The 20,132-nt window shown below is 39.5% G+C and overlaps 1 protein-coding gene across 1 annotated transcript; it reads right to left on the bottom strand.

Annotated features, from left to right (window-relative positions):
• Positions 1-10,800: 10,800 nt before the first annotated feature.
• OSTC (oligosaccharyltransferase complex non-catalytic subunit) lies at positions 10,801-16,760 on the bottom strand. The gene is made up of 3 exons (XM_049631008.1): positions 16,640-16,760; positions 14,406-14,603; positions 10,801-11,239 (listed from the first exon to the last, which is right to left on the bottom strand). Exons 1-3 carry the CDS (start codon positions 16,687-16,689, stop codon positions 11,221-11,223), a joined length of 267 nt encoding a protein of 88 aa, XP_049486965.1. The 5' UTR covers positions 16,690-16,760; the 3' UTR covers positions 10,801-11,220.
• Positions 16,761-20,132: the final 3,372 nt, after the last annotated feature.

Here is a 20,132-nt window from a genome sequence, read left to right as displayed (position 1 = left end):
AAGCTTTACTTTAGTAACAACCTGGCTAAGTGACATTCGAGGAGTTGGAGGGACAGGGAGAGAAAGAAAAAGCAGAACTGCCTTAGGTGCTAAACCCAAAAGACCCAGAGATACAGTTTAGGATTCAGCCTTCTCTAGTACATGTGTCTGCTCTTAGCGTGCTGACCAAGCGGGGCCTGGGCCAGAGGACATCCAGCCACGTGGTCCAGATGGACAACCAGCTTGTTATGAACACCTGCACAGATTTGCTCAACCACAGGGTCCCTCAACAGAAGATGCTTACACCCAGGGGCACATGACCTTTCGCGAGGGAACACATGTCCAAGCTTAGGCGGTAGGAGAACTAGTAGTAACTTTGTCCTGGCCTACCATTGAGTGCTTATTTAAATATTTGACGATGGGGCGCCTGGGTGGCTCAGTCGGTTAAGCATCAGACTTTGGCTCAGGTCACGATCTCACGGTCCATGAGTTCGAGCCCCACGTCGGGCTCTGTGCTGACAGCTTGGAGCCTGGAGCCCGTTTCAGATTCTGTGTCTCCCTCTCTCTCTGCCCCTCCCCTGTTCATGCTCTGTCTCTCTCTGTCTCAAAAATAAAATAAATGTTAAAAAAAAATAATAAAATAAAATACACACAAAGAAGAGCGGGAAACACACGAGGAACAGACTTGGCTAACATAACTTTAAAAATAAATAAATAAATAAATAAATATTTGACGAATCTTTTGTTTGATTGTTGGCCCAGTATTAAGTGGTATTGTCAGCATAAGGGCAGCTCCTGCCTTGAAAAAATCTCTTATTTAGAAATGTTCAAGTCCAATATAACCACCAGCCCTTATAACTCAATGTGGCTGTATATAAAATAGGAATCATTAATGTTGGAAAGTTGTAAGAGAGCTTTGAGAGAAACAAAGAGAAAACAAAGTTTGAGAAACATTTGGATTTTTGTGCTTCTTGTTTTGCAACATCATTTAGCTGGTATAAAAAAGGTGATGTTAGTATCATTTTATAGATAGAAGATATTAACTGTTGAAAATGTATGTATAAATTGAAAATATTCTTTTTTTAATAAATTTTTTAAAGTTTATTTATTATGAGAGGGAGACAGAGTGAGTAGGGGAGAGGCAGAGAGAGTCCCAAGCAGGCCCCTCGCTCTCAGCACGGAGCCTGATGTGGGGCTCGAACCCACAAACCACAAGATCATGACCTGAGCCGAAACCAAGAGTTGGACACTTAACATACTGAACCGCCCAGGCACCCCTGAAAATTCTTGAACTCTCTATGGCTTCTGTACATTTCTTACGATCACAATTGTCTTCATAAGATGCAGTTTCCAGCTCCTGAGGTCCTAGGAGGTGTTTGATATATCAGAGCCATCACAAATGAGTCATGGATTCATAGGGTCACTTAACTCTGGGCTTTCAATCAGGCACTTAAGCATTGGGAGATGTCTCCGTCCAATTTTCCACAGGGAAGTTTTTTTCTTGGGAAAATAAAGTGTGTGTGTGTTTTAAACCTATACCACACATAAAAATAATTAATTTGAGATTGATCTGATAGACATGGAACACGATTGTATAATTCCCAAGCAGCAACAGGATTGTGCTTAGACCTAGGCCTGGCACATAGAGTAGATGCTCAAGAAAGGTCTAGTGTTCCTATTCAATTATCAAGAGCTCCACCTGCTGGCCAAATGGAATTCATTCGTAGCCCCGCAGATAACTGATTAGAAAACCCAGGTGTCCGAAAATTCGAAAAGACAAAAAGAATATCCAAGGTGAAAGAGGCATTACAGGTCATCCGATCCAAACCTCTTCCTAGCGAAGACCCTTATTGTAATACTGGTATACTCCTGACTAGAAGAAATGGAGAAAGTCAAACAATTTGTTGAAATTATAGTCCACAGTTAGTCTGAAAGATATGGACTATGAGACAGGCAGCAAGTATGAAATTTGCTACGGTGAAAGTAATCCACATTGCAGATGCATTTTGGTTTTAAACTGCTACCTGCTCTTGTCAGAGAAAAAGGTAAAAGAGAAGTTTGGACTTGGGGTCAAATCGACATTCGAATCGAGGTTCTATCTCTACTAGCTGTTTCTTGGTTGAGTTATTTAACTGTCTGGCTTAATATCCTTCATCCTTAAATCGTGAGTCATAATACTCCCCTAGGTGGATGAGAGGTCACCTGTCTAAAGCATATCAATGGGCACACAGCAGGAACCCAAAAGTGGAGGAGAAGGAAGGGTGGCTATAGTCGTTGCTCTTATCAATACTGTGGAGTAAGGATAGTTTTCCTACAGGCCTAATAGCAGAATTATCCGTAGGATAAACGTATGTATATGAAAACTCTTTCTGCATTGAAAACATGCGATTCAACTAAGAGTTATGAACAAGAGACATGAGGTGCTAAAAATTACACTATAACCGCCAATTTAATACAAAATCTTTTAAAGAGGCTAAATGAAGAACATTACTTGGATAAACTATGGCTTAAAAACACAAGCTTTTGTTTGCTACCCAGAAAGACTCTTGTGGGCTCTCTGTTGCTCGAAACTGAACTCAAAAAAGAGAACAATTCCTTCTCTGGTTTCTCTCTCTTCTCATGTGTCATTATATGCAGCTAGAAGAAGCTGGTTGACACTTTTCTCTTTTTTTCCACATTTATTTATTTATTTTAAGAGAGAGAGCATGTGAGCAAGCAGGGGAGGGGCAGAGAGAGAGAGAGAAAGAAAGAGAATCCCAGGCAGTCTCCACCGTGAGTGTGGAGCCCAACGTGGGGCTGGATCCCACAACCCTGGGATCATGACCTGAGCCGAAATCAAGAGTCAGATGCTTAACCAACTGAGCCACTTAGGCAACTTGGCACTTCTTATTTGCTGCCTGGGATTCAAGAGTGCATCAGGTGCCTTTTCTATTTTCCATGTTACTGCAGGCAATGCTGTTAGTAAACTTTATGTAAACAGCAACCCTTTTCTTCAGTCATCAAGGTCATTTTCCTGCCTTCAGCACTCATCGGCACTTCCCTCGGGACTTGTCAACTGTCATTAAGGGTATTCTCAAAGTCCTCCTAGCTTGTATTCTCCATCTCGTCAAGACCCTAGCAGTTTCCACCCACCACTCAGTCCCAAAGCCAATGCCACATTTCCATCCCAGTTATCTATTGCTACATAAAAAGCCACCTCAAAACTTTGTGCCTAAAAGCAACACTTTGTTAATATGCCCCAAGGTTTTCTAGGCAACTGGGCTCAGTGGGCAGTTCTTCCTTGCTGTGTCTCATGCAGGTGGAGTGTCAGATGGCAGCTGGGGCTGGATGGCCACAAGGGCTCACTCACAGGACTAGTAGTTGATGGTGGCAGCTGGCTCGGAGGTCAGCTAGTGTAGACAGGAGTAATCACACATGGTTTTTCCATGTGGCTTGGACTTCTCATGGTCTTGCAGCAAGATTCCAAGAGGGTGCACCCCAAGAGTGATCATACTAAGAGGCAAGAAACAAAAGCTTCCAGGTCAATTGTAAACCATACCTGGCACTGACACAGTCACTTCTGCCATTTTCTATTGACCAAAACAGCCATGGGCTGGCAAATTTGCAAGGGTTAGACATATCATCTCCACAATTTGATGGGGAGTGGCAAGGTCACTCTGTATAAAGTGAGACAACAGCTATTTTTGCAGCCAACATTGGAAACCAGAATCTGCCACTTATGGATTAAAACAAAAATTCTAGGGGCACCTGGGTGGCCCACCCAGTTAGGCATCATATTCTTGATTTCAGCTCAGGTCATGATCTCACAGTTCATGGGATCAAGCCCCACATCAGACTCTGTGCTGTAACAGAGTCTGCTTGGTATCCTTCCTCTCTCTGCTCCTCCCCTGCCCGTGTTCTCTCTCTCTCTCAAAATAAATAAACTTAAAAAAATTTTTTTTTAATTCTATCAATTCAAGAAAGGTGAGAGAGGAGGAAAAAGAAGCATTGAAAAAAACGATGAGGTGCTTGGGAGGCTCAGTCAGTTAGGTGACCGACTTCCACTCAGGTCATGATCTCACAGTTCGTGAGCTCGAGCCCCAGGTCCGGCTCTGTGCTGACAGCTCAGAACCTGAAGTCTGTTTCAGATTCTGTGTCTCCTTCTCTCTCTGCTCCTCCCCTGCTTATGATCTGTCTCTCTCTAAAAAATAAAATAAATATTTTTTAAAAATGAAAGAAAAAATGAGACAAATAGTATAACAAGTGAATAGATACAGAAATATCCAAATATGTAATAATCACCCTAAAAACAAACTAAACTCACTCATTGAAAGAAAAAGATTGTCATTGTAAAACACAAATATGTAAAATTTCATGATACACACAAGAGACACACCTAAGACGTATGTAAGAATAAAGAGAGGTTGAAAGAAAATGGTAGAAAAATATATATGGTAAATTCTAACCTTCAGAGAGTTGGCATAGCTACATTAACATTGAGACTACCTAGATTTGGGGACAAAAAAATCACTATCAAACACAAAGAGGGTCACTACATAACGATGAAAATTTCATTTCATTGGGAAGATTCGACAATCAAACTTATGAAAGTGTAAATTTTTTTAAAATTTTGAACATAGTGAAAGATGCCATACACAGTTTTAAATTATCTATGCGGTAAGCAGTAACCCAATAGCAAGCAAAACTAAATGATATATTACTTAGTTATACACATGTGGTAATACTATTTTTTTAAAAAGCAAAGAAGTGATTGACACAAAATTCATAGCAGCAGATACCTCTTGAGGGAAGGCACGGGATGGATCAGGATAGAATACAAACATAGACATTAAAATAGTAATATTTTAATGCTTATGTTGGGTTATGGATTCTCCGGGCTTTGTTCATTTTATTATACTTCTCAATTTACATGTCCATTTAATATATTCCTTTGACTATACTGAATATTACACAATAAAGTTAATATGAAAAATGACATGAATCAAGCTTTAGAGGGGAAACAAAAAATGTAAGATATCAAAACCACACCTTCATCAAATTAATGATCTGTGTTTTTCCATGGTCTGGTTCTTTTTGAAGAAGTTTCTTCGGTCATATTTTTCAACCTGCAAGTTTTCTTAATTTGGTTCTTAACCTGTGACTATGGATGATTTACTTCAGGAGGTTTATGAGCTCCCTGAAATAACAGGAAAAAAAAAAACGTGTGTGTGCGTGTGTGTGTGTGCACGCGCGCGCACGTGCGCTGAAGGGATGGGGGAGAGGAAAAAGAGCCCATTCCATTGGCAAGAGTACTTAGAGATAAGCAGTGTGCAGTAGTTAAGGAATGGATTTGGGAAGCAGAAAACTTGGATTTGAACCTTGGATTAAACATTCCTTAGTGTGTGAGCTTGGTCAAGTTGCTCCTTCTCCATTCCCATAACTATAAAATGAGAATAACAATGCCCATCTCACAGTGTGTGGTACAGATAAAATAGTATGAAGGGTGGCACAGGACCTGATATAGAATGTAAATGCTTTAATCCTTGCTCCTTTTATTACAATTTTAATCAGATCCTTAACTGGTCCATGACCCAAAAGGTTGAGCAACACTCTCACAAGAAGCAATAATTGCCCTTGATTCTGTGTATTTAGCGCTCCTTTATCCATTATAAATGAGCAAAGTGCACAGGAGTTAAATTTGTTCACTGCAATGAATAAGCACAGTGTTCGATTCCGGGGATAAGTAAAGAGCTCGCTTTCAACAGAAAAACTGGATTTAGAAAACTTTTTTATTGAAATGTAACGTTCATAAAGTACACAGATCCTAAGTATACAGCGCAGTTCATTTTCCTGAAGTGCACACTCTCTATGTGGTGCCAACATCAAAAAATAACACCACCGGCAACCTAGGCAGCTTTCCCCATCTCCCCTTCTGGTCACTACCCCACTTTTCAAGGTAACCACTATCCAGGCCTCTAGCATCAGGGAAACACCAACTTTTACAATGATGAAATGAGAACATAGGATGACAAGTATACAGTGTTCTAGTAGAAACTACAAGAGATTGAGAGCTAGGCACACTTTAGTTCCATCACAGCTGATCTCCCGAAATGGAGACGTACTATTTACTAGACTGAACTGTTACAAGCATTGGAAATAATATGGATCAAATACCCAGCATGGTACCTCCCCTTGTTGACTAAGCCTATTTCTTATGATACCAAGAGACCCAGAAGATAGTTGGGGTCCTCTTTACGACTGAATGGGATAACAGATGTGAGGGCACTTCATAAAGCTGAAATATGTTATACAAATATAAAGTGTTATGTGAAAAGATATGGTACAACATTTGCTATCTGGGCTTAAAATTGTTAGATAATTTCCCATCATCTCAGTGAAAATAGTACAACAGGTCTGGGGACTCTGAGTTACAGCTGTTCCAACCTATCAACCTGGTCAGACCTCGAGTGCTCTGTGTTTAGACTGGCGCCCACACTCCACCGTCACGAGAAAACTCTTTGTGAGGTGGAGTGGTTGCCAACACAAGCACTTAGTGGCATGTATGAGGGTTCATCCTCGTCAGGGTGCATCTGAAGAAATGGACTTTATGCAGAGGTGACACCATCTGTTAACCAAAAGCAGCTCCTTGGCCTTCAGTCGGAGTGGCGGGGTCATGCTGCACGCTGTGTGGAAGTGTTTCCACCCAGGAATGGATACAACATAAATCATAAAAACACTTTTTAAAATGGACATAAAAATAAAAGCAGACATTCCATGCCTCAACTATATTTATCAGACTTGACTCTGTGGGCACATTGCCACCACTCCTATCCCCAGGGGAGAATGCATAATTATGCATTCAATAAAACTATAGGATGTGAAAGGAAAATACCGAAGATTAATACAGACCTAACATCTCAGGGGCACCTGATAGGTTCCAGAGACTGTGCATTGTCTCGTTTTACTCTCAGAACATCCCTATAGGGTATTGCCATCTTTGTTTTACTAAGGAGAAAACGAGGCTCAGAGAATCTAAGCAACTTGTCTATAGTTACACAGCTGGTAATTGGCAGAGCTGAAATATGAATCCAAATCTAACTGATCCCATGTCTGAGCTCCTAATAATTTGTGGTATTTTCCATCGAGATCCATAGTAACCATTGTGGAAACACTGAAAATTAACATAGCTCATGAGAAGTACGTAGCCACCAAAATGGCTATATTAATCTAAGCACCCCAAAAGTAGTACATAATCTTTTGTGAAACTTATTTTTAAAGGAATATAAGCAACCTAGAGTGAAGGGAAGGAAGAATGATCCTAAGGGAACTAGACTCCAAGTTTCTGAGCCAGAAAAGCTAGAAATGGTACACCTACAAAAAATGGGAGCTCATGAGAGTTTCGGTATTTGAAATGCTGGCCGTCATTATACAGTAGTTAGATATGCCTAGATATAGACACAATCAGTGGACCTGAAACCAATGAACTAAAGCAAACCAGAAGATAGCTTTCTAAAAAACAAAGAGATCTGAAAATGGAATGGGCTGCCTTGAGAGGTAAAAAGATTCCCACCACTGGCAGGTTCAACAGAAGTTAGAGGACATCTCATCACAGATAATGAAATCAGGACTTGAATTCTCTCACATAATTTACAACAAATTATATGAAGTTATATATAAATATATTTATTATATATTTATTTTATTATATAAATCCCAGAAGTTTAATAACAACTGGACTTCGAAAATCTTGCAAAGAGGCAACTAGTCAACTTGGTGCAGCAGGGCTAGGGCTGGGGCAGGGAGGGCTGGCCAAAGACAAGGGAAGAGGTAGTGTTTCCATTCAAGGAGGTGGTGCCCTTAAAAAATCACTGAATCAGGGGCACCTGGGAGGCTCAGTCAGTTGAGTATCCGACTTTAGCTCAGGTCATGATCTCACAGTTCATGGGTTCGAGTCCTGCATCGGGCTCTGTGCTGACAGCTCAGTGCCTGGAGCCTGCTTTGGATTCTGTGTCTCCCTCTCTCTCTACTCCTCCCCCACTCATGCTCTGTCTCTGTCTCTAAAAAATGAATAAACCCTAAAAAAATTTTTTTTTAAATCACTGAATCAAGTAAATCTCCTATAGAGTGGCTGAAGTTGTCACGTGTAATGATCAGGATAGGTTGGCAAGGCATGATTCCCACTGCTCTGAACTAGAGTAATAGAAGTGACCAGTTTCATATAGAGCATGAGTCAGTACATAGAATACATCAGAAATAAACAATAGAGTCCTTATAGTACCATCTTCTCAATTCTGCCCTCCTAATGCCCCAGCGGTATTCCTGTCTTGAGTACCATGATACTCCAGTATCCTAATAAATTATGCTCTTTGCTTAAGATAGCCTGATTTTTTCTCACTTGCAATTAACAGTACGTATTAAGTACTTAGTATACAGCATATTAAGCAAAATAAAGAAAAACAAGTAAAAGAGATTTTGGAAAAAGTGTTATTTGTATTTGAAACTTTCAGGCCCATTGTTCCTACAAGAAATTGAGCCTTTCCTCATCCCAATCTAGGTATAGATGCTCCTCCCATGTGCTCCTGTAACAAAAGAGAATTGGCCTGTTTGCCTATACTCACTAGATTATAAATTCCAAACTAACAAGGGTTGTATTTTTGATATAAGCCCTCATTTTTTACACCATCTCTCATTGATATAACCCAGCATCTGGCGCTATGTCTTTTATAAGCAAGTGTATACCTTGTATTACTATGTTCAAAGAGTAATCTCTGTACCAGGAAATAGCCGCACATAATGGAAACAATTGGTCTGCTATGTGCAAGACCTGGGTTCTAATTGAAGCACTGCAGCAAATGAATCTCAATTTACTTGCTGGCATAATGGGAAAATAACCTCTGTTCCAGCTTTCCACTTCAGGTATGTAACATTTATTAAGAACCTAAGTTACCTCACACTTCCCAATTCAAATAAACATTGACATACGATTTCTTTTATCATCAAGATATATAGGATTTCTTGTCATCTTAATTCTCTAAAGACAATGTTTTCTTTATAAATCTCTGGCAGAGATGTGCTACTCGGGTCCCTTTGACCAACCCACCGCCTAACTGCAAGGAAGAGGGGCTACGTGACAGCCTCTGGTGTTGGCTTTGTCAGGGTTCACCTCAGCTTTCTAGCCAAGATCACGCTGATCTCAAGGTTGGGCCGCACAGCTGGCAAGCCAGTGACACAAGGGCCTAGCAGCCACTTCCCCCCAAGGCCTCTGACAGGCAGTCTCTGCTGCAGAGATCCCCACTGGACCGACAGCTACTCTGTCAGCTACGCGTCGAGGAACGACAGCTTTCCGTGGTTAGCCTTGCGGCCTCCTTTGCCTCTCACCGGCCCACTTTGCACTTCTCCGTGTTAATGAGCATTGACTCCTGGAGGATTCTGTGGTGAAATCAGACTAGTTTGTTCCCCATGTAGTCCACTCATTTAGTCTCCTTCTCATTTACTTAACCTCTGCTGATGTTAATAATGCTTGAAAGGCTTTCCATCAGAGCCTGCCATTTTAGCGTCCTCAAAAGCATTTTAAGTCTAGTACAAGACACGACTTTTTTCTTCACATAAAACATTGCAATTTTACCAGAAGTTATTTAAATATATTTTTGTATTTAGTAAAGATATATTTATTATTAACACAGAAACAAAACCTTAAGAGCTGGGACCGAAGAAAAACCCCAAAACAAACCCCCAAACACCCCACCAAACCTTAATAGCACCATCTTGTGGTGTTTAACAGGAACTGTTCACTACTCAATCGTATTCGAAAACTTTTGAAGCCCTAACGCCTTCCTGTTATCTTCTGTCCATCTAGTTTAGCCAAGGTTTTTAAATATGGCCAAATGCACTTAAATTAAACCTTTAACGCTGTTAAGTACACACAGGCCTTGCTTTCCTTTTTCAGGGCCTTGAGGTAGAACCCCCTCTCCCATGTCTTGTGATCACTACAACATACTAGGAGTGATTTTGTTTGTGGCCATTTATCAGTATGACATTTTGCAAACATTTTCTATCTTTTGTTTATCTGGCTTCCCTACAAGAACAGAAGCTCTATGAAAACAGAGCCTTTTCAGTTTTACTCATCCTTATAATGCTCAGTGCCACGTGGCGTATCTTCTCAAAACTTTTTGAATAAATGAATATTTTACTCAATGAATGGCTACATTGAAATCCGCCTTGGTTAGAAAAAAATCACCTGGGATAGAATTTTACTGTGAAGATCTCAGAACAAGAACTAGTTGAGCAGCTAGAGAAGTGATGTTCACAGCCAGTCAGGGAAAACCAGAAGACCTGGCAAGAAGAAATTAGGGGAAGACCAGACCGGTGCAGGGGTGTTTCTAGATGTGCTCACAATTGTGTTAATTACTGAAAACAAATGCCTGAAGGGAGTTCTCCTCGCACACAACCACTTACGACTCTAACATGCATGCAGCCCATGCTTGAGTATTTAGAGGGGTACAGAATTGCTACCTTACAAGGCAACCTGCCAACTACATTTTGAGACCTTAGACCTACCGACAGTAGGTTAGGAGAGTTATAGGTAGGAATGAGTAATTATAGATGGAAAAGTTAATACCATTGGTTAATTAAATCATAAAATAAGTGGCCCTCTTGGTGCAGTGGTAGCGTGTCAGTCTCATAAAACAAACAGAAAAGGTGTTAATTAGAAAAATTATTTATTTCTGCTCCTTTCATACACCTTATTGTGCAGGAAACGGTCTTGCAGACACATCTGAAATAATGTACTGTCACACACTCTGTTTAAAGGCAAAGGACCATAGGTAAAGCTGATCGTCTGTCCAGAGTTCTCAGCTTACGGGATCTCGCTTCCTGATTTTACATTAATTTTTGAAAGTCACAAATATCATCTCCAAAAAATGTTAAGGGGGGCTGTAAAAAATAATCACTTTATTCAGTATTACAGCTGTAGAAACGGAGTATATTTTCTTTAAGAAATGAAAAACTAAGAAGAAAATGCCACTTAACATCATTGGTACGTCGGCATAGGCCAGCAGGAAAAATACTGTGATAAGCTTGTCTCTTTGATACCAAGAAGACATTCTAGTTCAAGCTTTAACATGCTTCCTATGTTTTCACTAGATGCTTCTTTTCTGCTGCTTCATTCTTTTCCATAGTTCACGTCAGAGGATTGGTACAGCCTTTAAAACTTCATTAGCAGGAGCAAATCCAATATCCACAGATTTCATCCCAAAAGGCATTTTAACCCATCAGATATCCCCTGCAGGAATAAAATTTATAAACACAGAAAGTGAAAAGGAAGCAACATTTCAAAACACCCCAACAAATTTTATGATGAATCAAATGACAATCTGAAAATATAATTGTGACTCATCCTTATGGTTTTTATTTCGAATCTTGCCTCCCCAATAAATAAATATATTACTGGGCTTCAGTTCCATTACCCTTTCCCCTCAAAGCATACAGTTACAAACCAATATGGCTCCAAACCTGGAAGCAAATGAGCAGAGACTCAAACACCCACAGAGGCTGTTAAAAAGCCAGGCCGTGAAGCTATCCTTCAACAAGGACTGATTTAAAACGCAATCAAATAGCTAGGTTATCTATGTCCTCAAATCACAGAATTAACAACAAAAAGAAGAGAAAGGAAAGGATAAAATGACAACAGGTATACAATGATAACAATGAGAAATGGCAGATTACATCAAGGAAATAAACTGAACTGAAAAGTATTGCTATGCCTAATTAAGCGTAAATGGAAAAGGATTCTGAGTCTAGAAGGCAAAATTATGCTTAATGTTCAGTGTCCAGCAAATAACCGTTATCAAATAATATTTGCTGAATACAAATGTAAATGCTAAGGAAGCAATAAAACAGTTTAGAAAGTGGTGGGTCAAAAAAGAGGAAGATAAAGTTTTAGTACATGTACTAAAGTTAAATTTCAGCTGCAGGGAAAAATTGCTTATATGCATTCTCCTAGTCCCTAAATGATATTATTATTATACATTTACTTTTACTTCTCATTTCTCCTTTCCTTTAGAATTTCTTTTCTGAACTGATCTCATGATCTCAGGATTCACGCAGGAGCTCCCTAGCTTTTTTCATCAGGTTTAACACATGGTAGTTCAAATTGCTAAAAAGGCAATTGTTGCCACTCTGTCCTCAACTGCATAATAAAATCTATTCAATAGACTATTTCATACAGCCTTTATTTTTTAAATTTTTTTAATGTTTACTTATTTTTGAGAGAGACAGAATGCAAGTGGGGGAGGGACAGAGAGAGAGAGAGAGAGGGAGACACAGAATCCAAAGCAGGCTCCAGGCTCTGAGCTGTCAGCACAGCTGACGTCCCTATACAGCTTTAATAACATATTTGCCTAAAAATAGAAACCCATCCCTCTGCTCTGAACTAAACACTTTTCCTAATTTTAGAACATTACATCATGGGGTGCCTGGGTGGTTCAATCGGTTAAGCCTCCGACTTCAGCTCATATCATGATCTCACGGCTCCTGAGTTCGAGCCCCGCATCAGGGTCTGTGCTGACAGCTCAGAGCCCTGGAGCCTGCTTCAGATTCGGTGTCTCCCTCTCTGTCTGTCCCTGCCCTACTCACACACACACACTCTCTCTCTCTCATCTCTATCCCTCTGCCCGTCTCTCCCACTCATGCTCCCTAAAATAAAAAATTTTTAAAAATTAAGAAAAACCTAAATAATTGCAATAGTAAGATGGAGGCAATCCAGAGAATTAAGCACTTTCCAAAGCTTTTTTTTTTTTTTTTTTTTTTTTAAGCAGTAGATAGCTCTGTTATCCTCAAAGTCAAATACCTTAGCTAAAAAGAAAAGCACTTCTATCCTAAGGAGAAGACCTAAAACTATAAGGAAGAATGAGAAGCTTAAGTAGAATAAAAACATATCTGGCTCTATGGACAAAACCAGCCCACCTGTTTTATTCCCCCCAGATTTTTTTTTTTTTTCTGAGAGAGCATGGGGGAGGGGCATGCACGGGTGAAGGGCAGAGGGACAGGGGAGAGAGCATCTTAAGTAGGCTCCAGGCCCAGTGTGACAGAGGCTCAATCCCAGGACACTGGGATCATTACCTGAGCCACAAATCAAAAGTCTGATCCTCAACCAACTGAGCCACCCAGGCGCCCCAAACCAGCCTACTTCTATTCTGCTACATTTCTCCAAACGTTCCATCTGTTTTGGTTGGTGATTTGTAGTAGCCTCTTGATCTCTCTAGGAGCCTCCTCTTTTCTTGTTTTGCTCTGGAAAACTTCAGCCTCTTCCATACCAAGTGTATCTTTTCCAACAGGGACAGAAAAAAAGAGGAACAAAAAGAGGAGGCCGGAGTGCCTAATTCTTCATACAACTTAGCCAATGGCTAAAACTGTTTTCCCCAGACAAAAATAAGAGCCACTGGCAGAGGAGTCTGAGGGAACTATGTGGCCACACAGATATTCAGCTGACAGAGAACACTGCTCTTTTCCCATCTTTCCCATCCTGCCTTAGCATGAGAACATGACTGCAGGAGAAGTGAGTGCTTTGGACTTTCTAGGGGAAGTCTGCCCATTCTACTCTAGATGTTACGGTGGACAGGTTAAGCCACAGAATAAGTGAACCTGTGAAACACACACATCCTGTATTCTCTTTTACTGTCTATTATAATAAAATACGGGAGTATCAGTTCTAAGAAATCAGTATAGTTGAAACTTGACGTTTAATATACTCCCTGAAAAATAAATTTACGAAGAGCTAATCTTTGTATGGTATATTTGTCCAATGTTCCTGCAGTTACTAATTCATCCACAGGTGAAATAGAATATAGGGAAATGTGATCAGACTTGTCCCTATTTCAACTTAATGATCTCAAATGGAATTATAAAAGTTGCCATAAAACCAATTTTTTTTTGTTTTAAAAATATTGTATGTTTTCTGAAACAAAGTCTTCTTATACACACACACACACACACGATCCTTTCCCATCTTTTTGGAGAGGCACTAACTCCCTCCCCGTCCAAGGCTTAATGGGTTTTCCTCATACCAGTATTCAAAGAGCAGCAATAATTAATGCCTTGAAAACATTCCCTACTATCACTATTACTACTGAAATCCCATATGTTATAGATTAAGCAAAAAGCAATTTAAAGAAACAAGATCTCCAGTCAGTGGTCAGTGACACTGTAGCAAAATAACCATTTTTCATGAACATGAATGGAGATGACAGAAAGACAACTGGTCTCAATTTTACTACTAACCATAGCTATAACCTTGAACAAGTCACAAATTCCTTTGGTTCTCAGCATTTTCATCCATTTAAATGAGGGTTAAATTAAATCCTCTATGATTTTATGTGATCCAAGTGATTATTTTACCAACTTGCAACAAAAGTTAAACTGCTGATTATACAAAGTACTTGATAACTTACGGCAGTTTCATTCTCATGAATACTCTAGCCATGAAAAAACTCAATAGGACACAGACGAATCCAATGAATAGAAGAAGAAATCTATTGAGTTTTGGAATGTTTGGTGCATTCGATCGGTCCAGGATTATGAAACCTAAACCTCCCATTGTGAACAGGAAGCTGGATGCGAGTCCTTCCATAATATATTGTCCATTTACTCTGAAAAAGAAAAACCAGATTAAACAATAAATGAAAATTCCCAGAAAAATAAAAAACCTGTCTTTAGATTGAAAGACCTATTTCTGCTTAAATATTTTTGTGCTGCTTTTTTATTCTTAACCTTACAACTATTTTACCACATTTCTGTATATTCATTTCAATTCCTGCCATGTCTGAATTATGAATCAAGCACTATTCTAGGTTCTGGGGATACAACAAAATCTGTGTCTTCATGGGGCTTATGTTCAAAAAAGTTTTAGAACCTCAGCTAACACAACTGTCAATGTAAAATCAATGCTGAGATTTTAATTATTAGCTTAAAAAGCAAATTAGTGTATGTATAGAAACCCTTAACCCAGAACTTTTGTTTTGCTTTTAAAAATAATGACATTTAAACTTCTATCAAATTCAAATTTGAATTGGTAAGAAATGTTTCTAGAAGTTTCACAAGAGTAAACCTCTTGTTTCAAAGGGAAAATTTTATTATTTTTTTTTCAAAGGGAAAATTTTAAAAGGAAGTATTTTTAACTAAGGCTCCATGAGCCCCACAAGAATTTCCAGCAATCTATAAATCCTTAGAGTTATATGCAAATTTTTATACATACGTATATCTGTTTTTTTCTAGCAATACAGACCTTTCAAAATTCTGAATCCATGGATCCCCAAAAAGCAAATTCCTCTGTTAAAGGGATAATTTATACAAAGGTATATCTAAAGAAGGTATATTTTTTGTTAGCTAATTGCCTTAATTGAAAACACAATACACGCATACACAAAACACAATACATAATACATTTTGAGCACTGGGCTCAAAATTCCAACAGTACCAATGATAACAGTATGAAAGGTTTCCCTACCATCAAGATCTCCTGTCATCTAGATACCCCTCACTCCCAGAGAATCACAAACATTTTTTCAGGAATATGCTATGTATGGAACATCATTAACGTTCAGGATGAATACAAATATATAGCTATGTTTAGATGGACAGTTATCAAGTGGATTTAGAAAGCAACATAATAAGCATTGCCCAGGTAAGCCAAACCACACCGGAATGGTGATTCATTACTCAAATGGAACACCTAAGTCTCAAAAATTATTTTTAATGTTTATTCATTTTCAGAGAGAGACAGAGAGAGAGAGAGAGAGAGAGAAGGGGAGGGGCAGAGAGAGAGGAAAAGAGAGAATCCCAAGCAGGCTCCACATGGTTGGCACAGAGCCCAACAGAGGGCTCAATCTCATGAACCATGAGATCATGACCTGAGCCAAAATCAAGAGTCAGAAGCTTAACCGACTGAGCCACCCAGGCACCTCAAAAATTATTATTATATTTTATTATTTAATAGTATAGTCTAGGGGCTCACAGATTTTTTTCTTAAATGGCCAGATAATACATGTCTCAGGCTTATAGGCCATATGGTTTGTGTCAAACTTAGCACTGCAGCTTGAAAGCAGCCATAGATAGTATATAAACAAATGGGCATGCCTAGTTCCAATAAAACATTACTTACAGGGGCGCCTGGGTGACTCAGTCAGTTGAGTGTTCGACTTCAACTCAGGTCATGACCTCAAGGTTCGTGGGTTTGAGCCCCGCGTTGGGCTCTGTGCTGACAGCTCAGAGCCTGGAGCCTGCTTCAGATTTGGTGTCTCTCCCACTCTCTCTCTCTGCCCCTCCCCCACTTGCTCTCTGTCTCTCTCAAAAATAAATAAACATTTTAAAAATTTTTTTTAGATTAAAAAACATTACTTACAAATAAACTGGTACCTGCAGTTTCCTCATCCCCAGAATAGCCTATAAATGTATTTTAAACCAATACCCTCCTTTAAATAAGTGATCATATCACTATGAAATATATTATTTCCTAATAAATAATATACTTCTGTTCTTGCCCACTTCCTGCATCTCTGCATTTAGCATTTTAAAACAGCTATTATCTAAATGCAGATGGACCCATAGGTTTCACTGTATTTTTAAAAAGCACTCATGCCCCAGCAACCTTCTTTCCCACCAAATCATTCAAAAAGGCAACTGTTACCTGTAGGCCAAGAAGGCTACTGGCCTCTGATGTCCATGTTCATCGGTCATAGAGCCAACACTTGGAGGTTCAACAATAACATCATAAATTATTCCTATATGAAAGATAATAGTACAGATTAGATTGGATTCCTAATTTTTAAAAAGGATTAGAGTTTTCATCAGTCTCTAAAGATTCATTTATATTTAAACAGACTGCTTAGATATATTATTATAATCAAGTGAGGCCTAGCTAATCCCCTAAACTTTAGATAAACCTTTCAGAAATTCAACTCAATATTTTAGCATACTATCTCTAAAACAGGTATTTCATAAAAGAAATTCATTCAGTAACTGTTTCTTATACCCAAGAATTCCTCCACAATAGGGGCGCCTGGGTGGCTCTGTCAGTTGAGCGTCCGACTTCAGCTCAGGCATGTCATGATCTCGTGGTTTGTGAGTTCAAGCCCCGTGTCAGGCTCTGTGCTGACAGTTCAGAACCTGCAGCCTGCTTCAGATTCTGTGTCTCCCTCTCTCTCTGCCCCTCCCCTGCTTGCACTCTGTCTCTCTCTCTCGAAAATAAACATAAAAAAAAAAATTACTTCATAAAGGAGATTAAATATTAAAGGCTATTATTTTAGTTCAAGAAAATGCTGTCAATTGAGGGTACTGTGACTAGAGTAATTTTCTTGCTTAAATGTAAAATAAGGAGACATTTTTAAATCATACCAATAGGCAGACAGGCAATACTAGAGATTCATGATCATTAATGTCCATCACTTATGTCACGATGTCCCTGTGATCATTAATTCCATCAACATTAGTATTTTCCGGATCTCCCACTGTCCACATCTACTCTCCAACATCCTCACTTCCAGCTTTTCTTAAGCATCGTTAAGACTGTGTCTCCCTCACCCTTGACTAACAAAGCAATCACATAGGGCTTCTCTAATCTCTCCACCACCACCACCAAGCCTACCAGCTGGCATCTACAGCCATCCCTTCCTCCTTCCCTCCAGCTCCAAGAGAAGAAGAGTCCCTCCTCCTACCAATGTGGGATTGCTTCTGCAATTATCAGGACTCCATCCCCTCCTGCCTTCTCAGAGACTTTGTTCCTTTGGCTATCGCTCCTCCTTCCTGTATTTCAACCCTCTCCTTCCTACATCAACCTTCCCTGGATTCCAGACCCTTCTAGTTAAATCCTATTACTGCGCTTCCTTTTTGAAAAAAAGTGAGACTTCCTTCTTGGGGAAGAAAAAAAAAAGGTAAACTTGTTGTCTCCCTTTCCTTACTTATTCTTCAGTCTTCAACTCACTTGAACTTGGTATCTGCCTCCGCTGATCTTACTCTTGCTAAAGTTGCCAATGATCTCATGGTGTCAAATTCAATGGACATTTTTCAGTTATCTTAGGAGGCTTCCCGGCAGCACTCAATACAGTTTACTAAATCCATTTTCCTTGGGGGAAAATTGGTTTCTCATGGCTTTTGTGATACTCCTGTCCATGTTTTCTTGCTACCTCTCGCAGGGCCTCCTCTTCTATAAAACCGCTACATGCTGGGAATTCCTTAGGGCTTGATCCACTGTCCTCATTGTCCACATTCCCTCCGGAACTCAACCCATCCCTTCCCAGGGCTTTCAGTTCCATGCACTAATGAAGGTCAATATGCCAACACCGATCAAACAATGTTAGCCCCAGTTGAATTAGATGTAAGCTCCCTAAGCACAGGGACTTTCACTATGTTCTTCAATACCTGGCTTATGAGAGGCATTCAAAAAACATTTGTTGTTAACCAACTTCAATACAGACCTATTTTCTCAATTCTAGACTCATATCTGCAAACTTGACATAACCATGCCCAACTGTTACATATCCCGAGGTGACCTGTGGTTCACTGTACCCCAGCAAAAACCATCTCTTCAATCTCAGAAAATGACACTTCCATCTACTCAGATGCTCAAACCAAACACCAGTTTAAGATTCCTTCGCACTGCATTCTCCCCAATCACTCCTGATAACCCAATCAATCCATCAAGACCTACTGAATCTACTTCCAAGCTATCTTTCATTGTATTTTCCTCCTTCTCCACTGCCACCAACCTAGTCTTAGTCAACTACAAAACCCACCTAATTGGTCTCTTGGTTCCGTATCTGTCCATCCTTTTCCCTTTGCCTACTATTTCCTCTCCCCCAATTCTTTAGATTTTGGCTAACCTGTCATTTCCCCAGGAACCACACTGCAATGTGATGTTCCCAACTCCTGTTATTTTCTCATAATCTTTTGTTCTTTCCCTTCAGTGCAACTCTGGCAATTTGTAATGGAAAAAATAACGCAGTGGAAAAAGCTTTATGTGATATTTAACCAACCTCAACCATGACATTATAAGCTTCAGAAGGACAGCGTCCTTATGTTTCGTTCACTGTCGTTCCCAGTACCTAGGGCCTGGAACTTAATCGAACCTCAATGCATTGTTTGCTGAATATTTCTCAGCAATGAACATTATTTATGGAAGTACACTCACAGTTTTTAGAAGAGACTCCTTTCCAGTGGCAAAACCGATTCCTTGTATGAGACACCTCATGGCCTTGGCCACTAAAAAGTGTCCTTTGCAATTTGCCCCTGGGATTGGGGCAGAGAATCTCCCCATTACAACAATCCACGGGAATAAGTGGACAGAATGAAAACTGTGAGGCTTCTAACAAAGGCTTGGACTCCAAGGGAGGTTAGGGTTAGGAGAAGAGACCAGCAGATCAAAGCAGACGAAGACTCATTTTTTGTTAAAATCACATGCATTTTAAATTTCATTTATTCAATACAGCACCCATTAATGTGCTGAGCAAATGTTAATGTTAATGCAATGTTAGGATAGCATCTTACCAACATAAAAAAAAATATTTAAAATATATTTTACTTAAGTTAACTATCATTATTCTCGATTTGGGATGGGAGTTGATTCAAAGACAAATCCTAGTACCAAGCCCTCAAAGTTTCACATTCTTCCCTCTTAACAACTCTTTTCACATCTATGAAAATAAAGATGCCTATGGCTATTCCCTTAAAAAGGGAACTTTTGTTGTCCCTAATCTGTAAGCTTCAATTTTATAACACCTAAGTTAAGTACCCCACTTCTCAAAATCTGGAAATACAATAGAATAGTCTTGAGTACATCATGGAACTGTGGCTTGCAAGGGTGGTGGCCTGAAAATTGTAGCTGGATTGCCAACTCATCACTATACAAAACAACGCCCCTTTTGCAACTTTTTATTTGGAAAAAAAAAACAAAACACCAGGATAGGACAATTCTGGAGTGTTTAATAGTACTGCTATTTTCCTTATTCTTTAAATTTTCAACCTCTGCTTTTTGAAATACAATACCTTCTGCAAATCTAACTTCAATCTTAAATATTAATCGAAACCGTGGATTTGGAAATTTCCATTCACGTTTATTGTTGACCAGGGCAAAAAGCAACAACGGACCCTTAGGTGTGGGTTAACAAACCCCAAGGATTGTCATG

This window comes from Panthera uncia, chromosome B1 (genome assembly GCF_023721935.1).
Source record: "Panthera uncia isolate 11264 chromosome B1, Puncia_PCG_1.0, whole genome shotgun sequence".
In the NCBI taxonomy this organism is placed as follows: domain Eukaryota; kingdom Metazoa; phylum Chordata; class Mammalia; order Carnivora; family Felidae; genus Panthera; species Panthera uncia.
The sequence above is the reverse complement of the archived record's forward strand: the minus strand, read 5'-3'. Positions and strand labels throughout refer to the sequence as shown.

Coding starts and splice junctions, on each gene's coding strand:
- OSTC (XM_049631008.1), bottom strand. CDS start 16,689: ATGACCGATGAACATGGACATCAGAGGCCAGTAGCCTTCTTGGCCTAC. Junction 14,604..16,639: donor GTAGCCTTCTTGGCCTACAG/GTAACAGTTGCC, acceptor TTTCTTTTTCAG/AGTAAATGGACAATATATTA.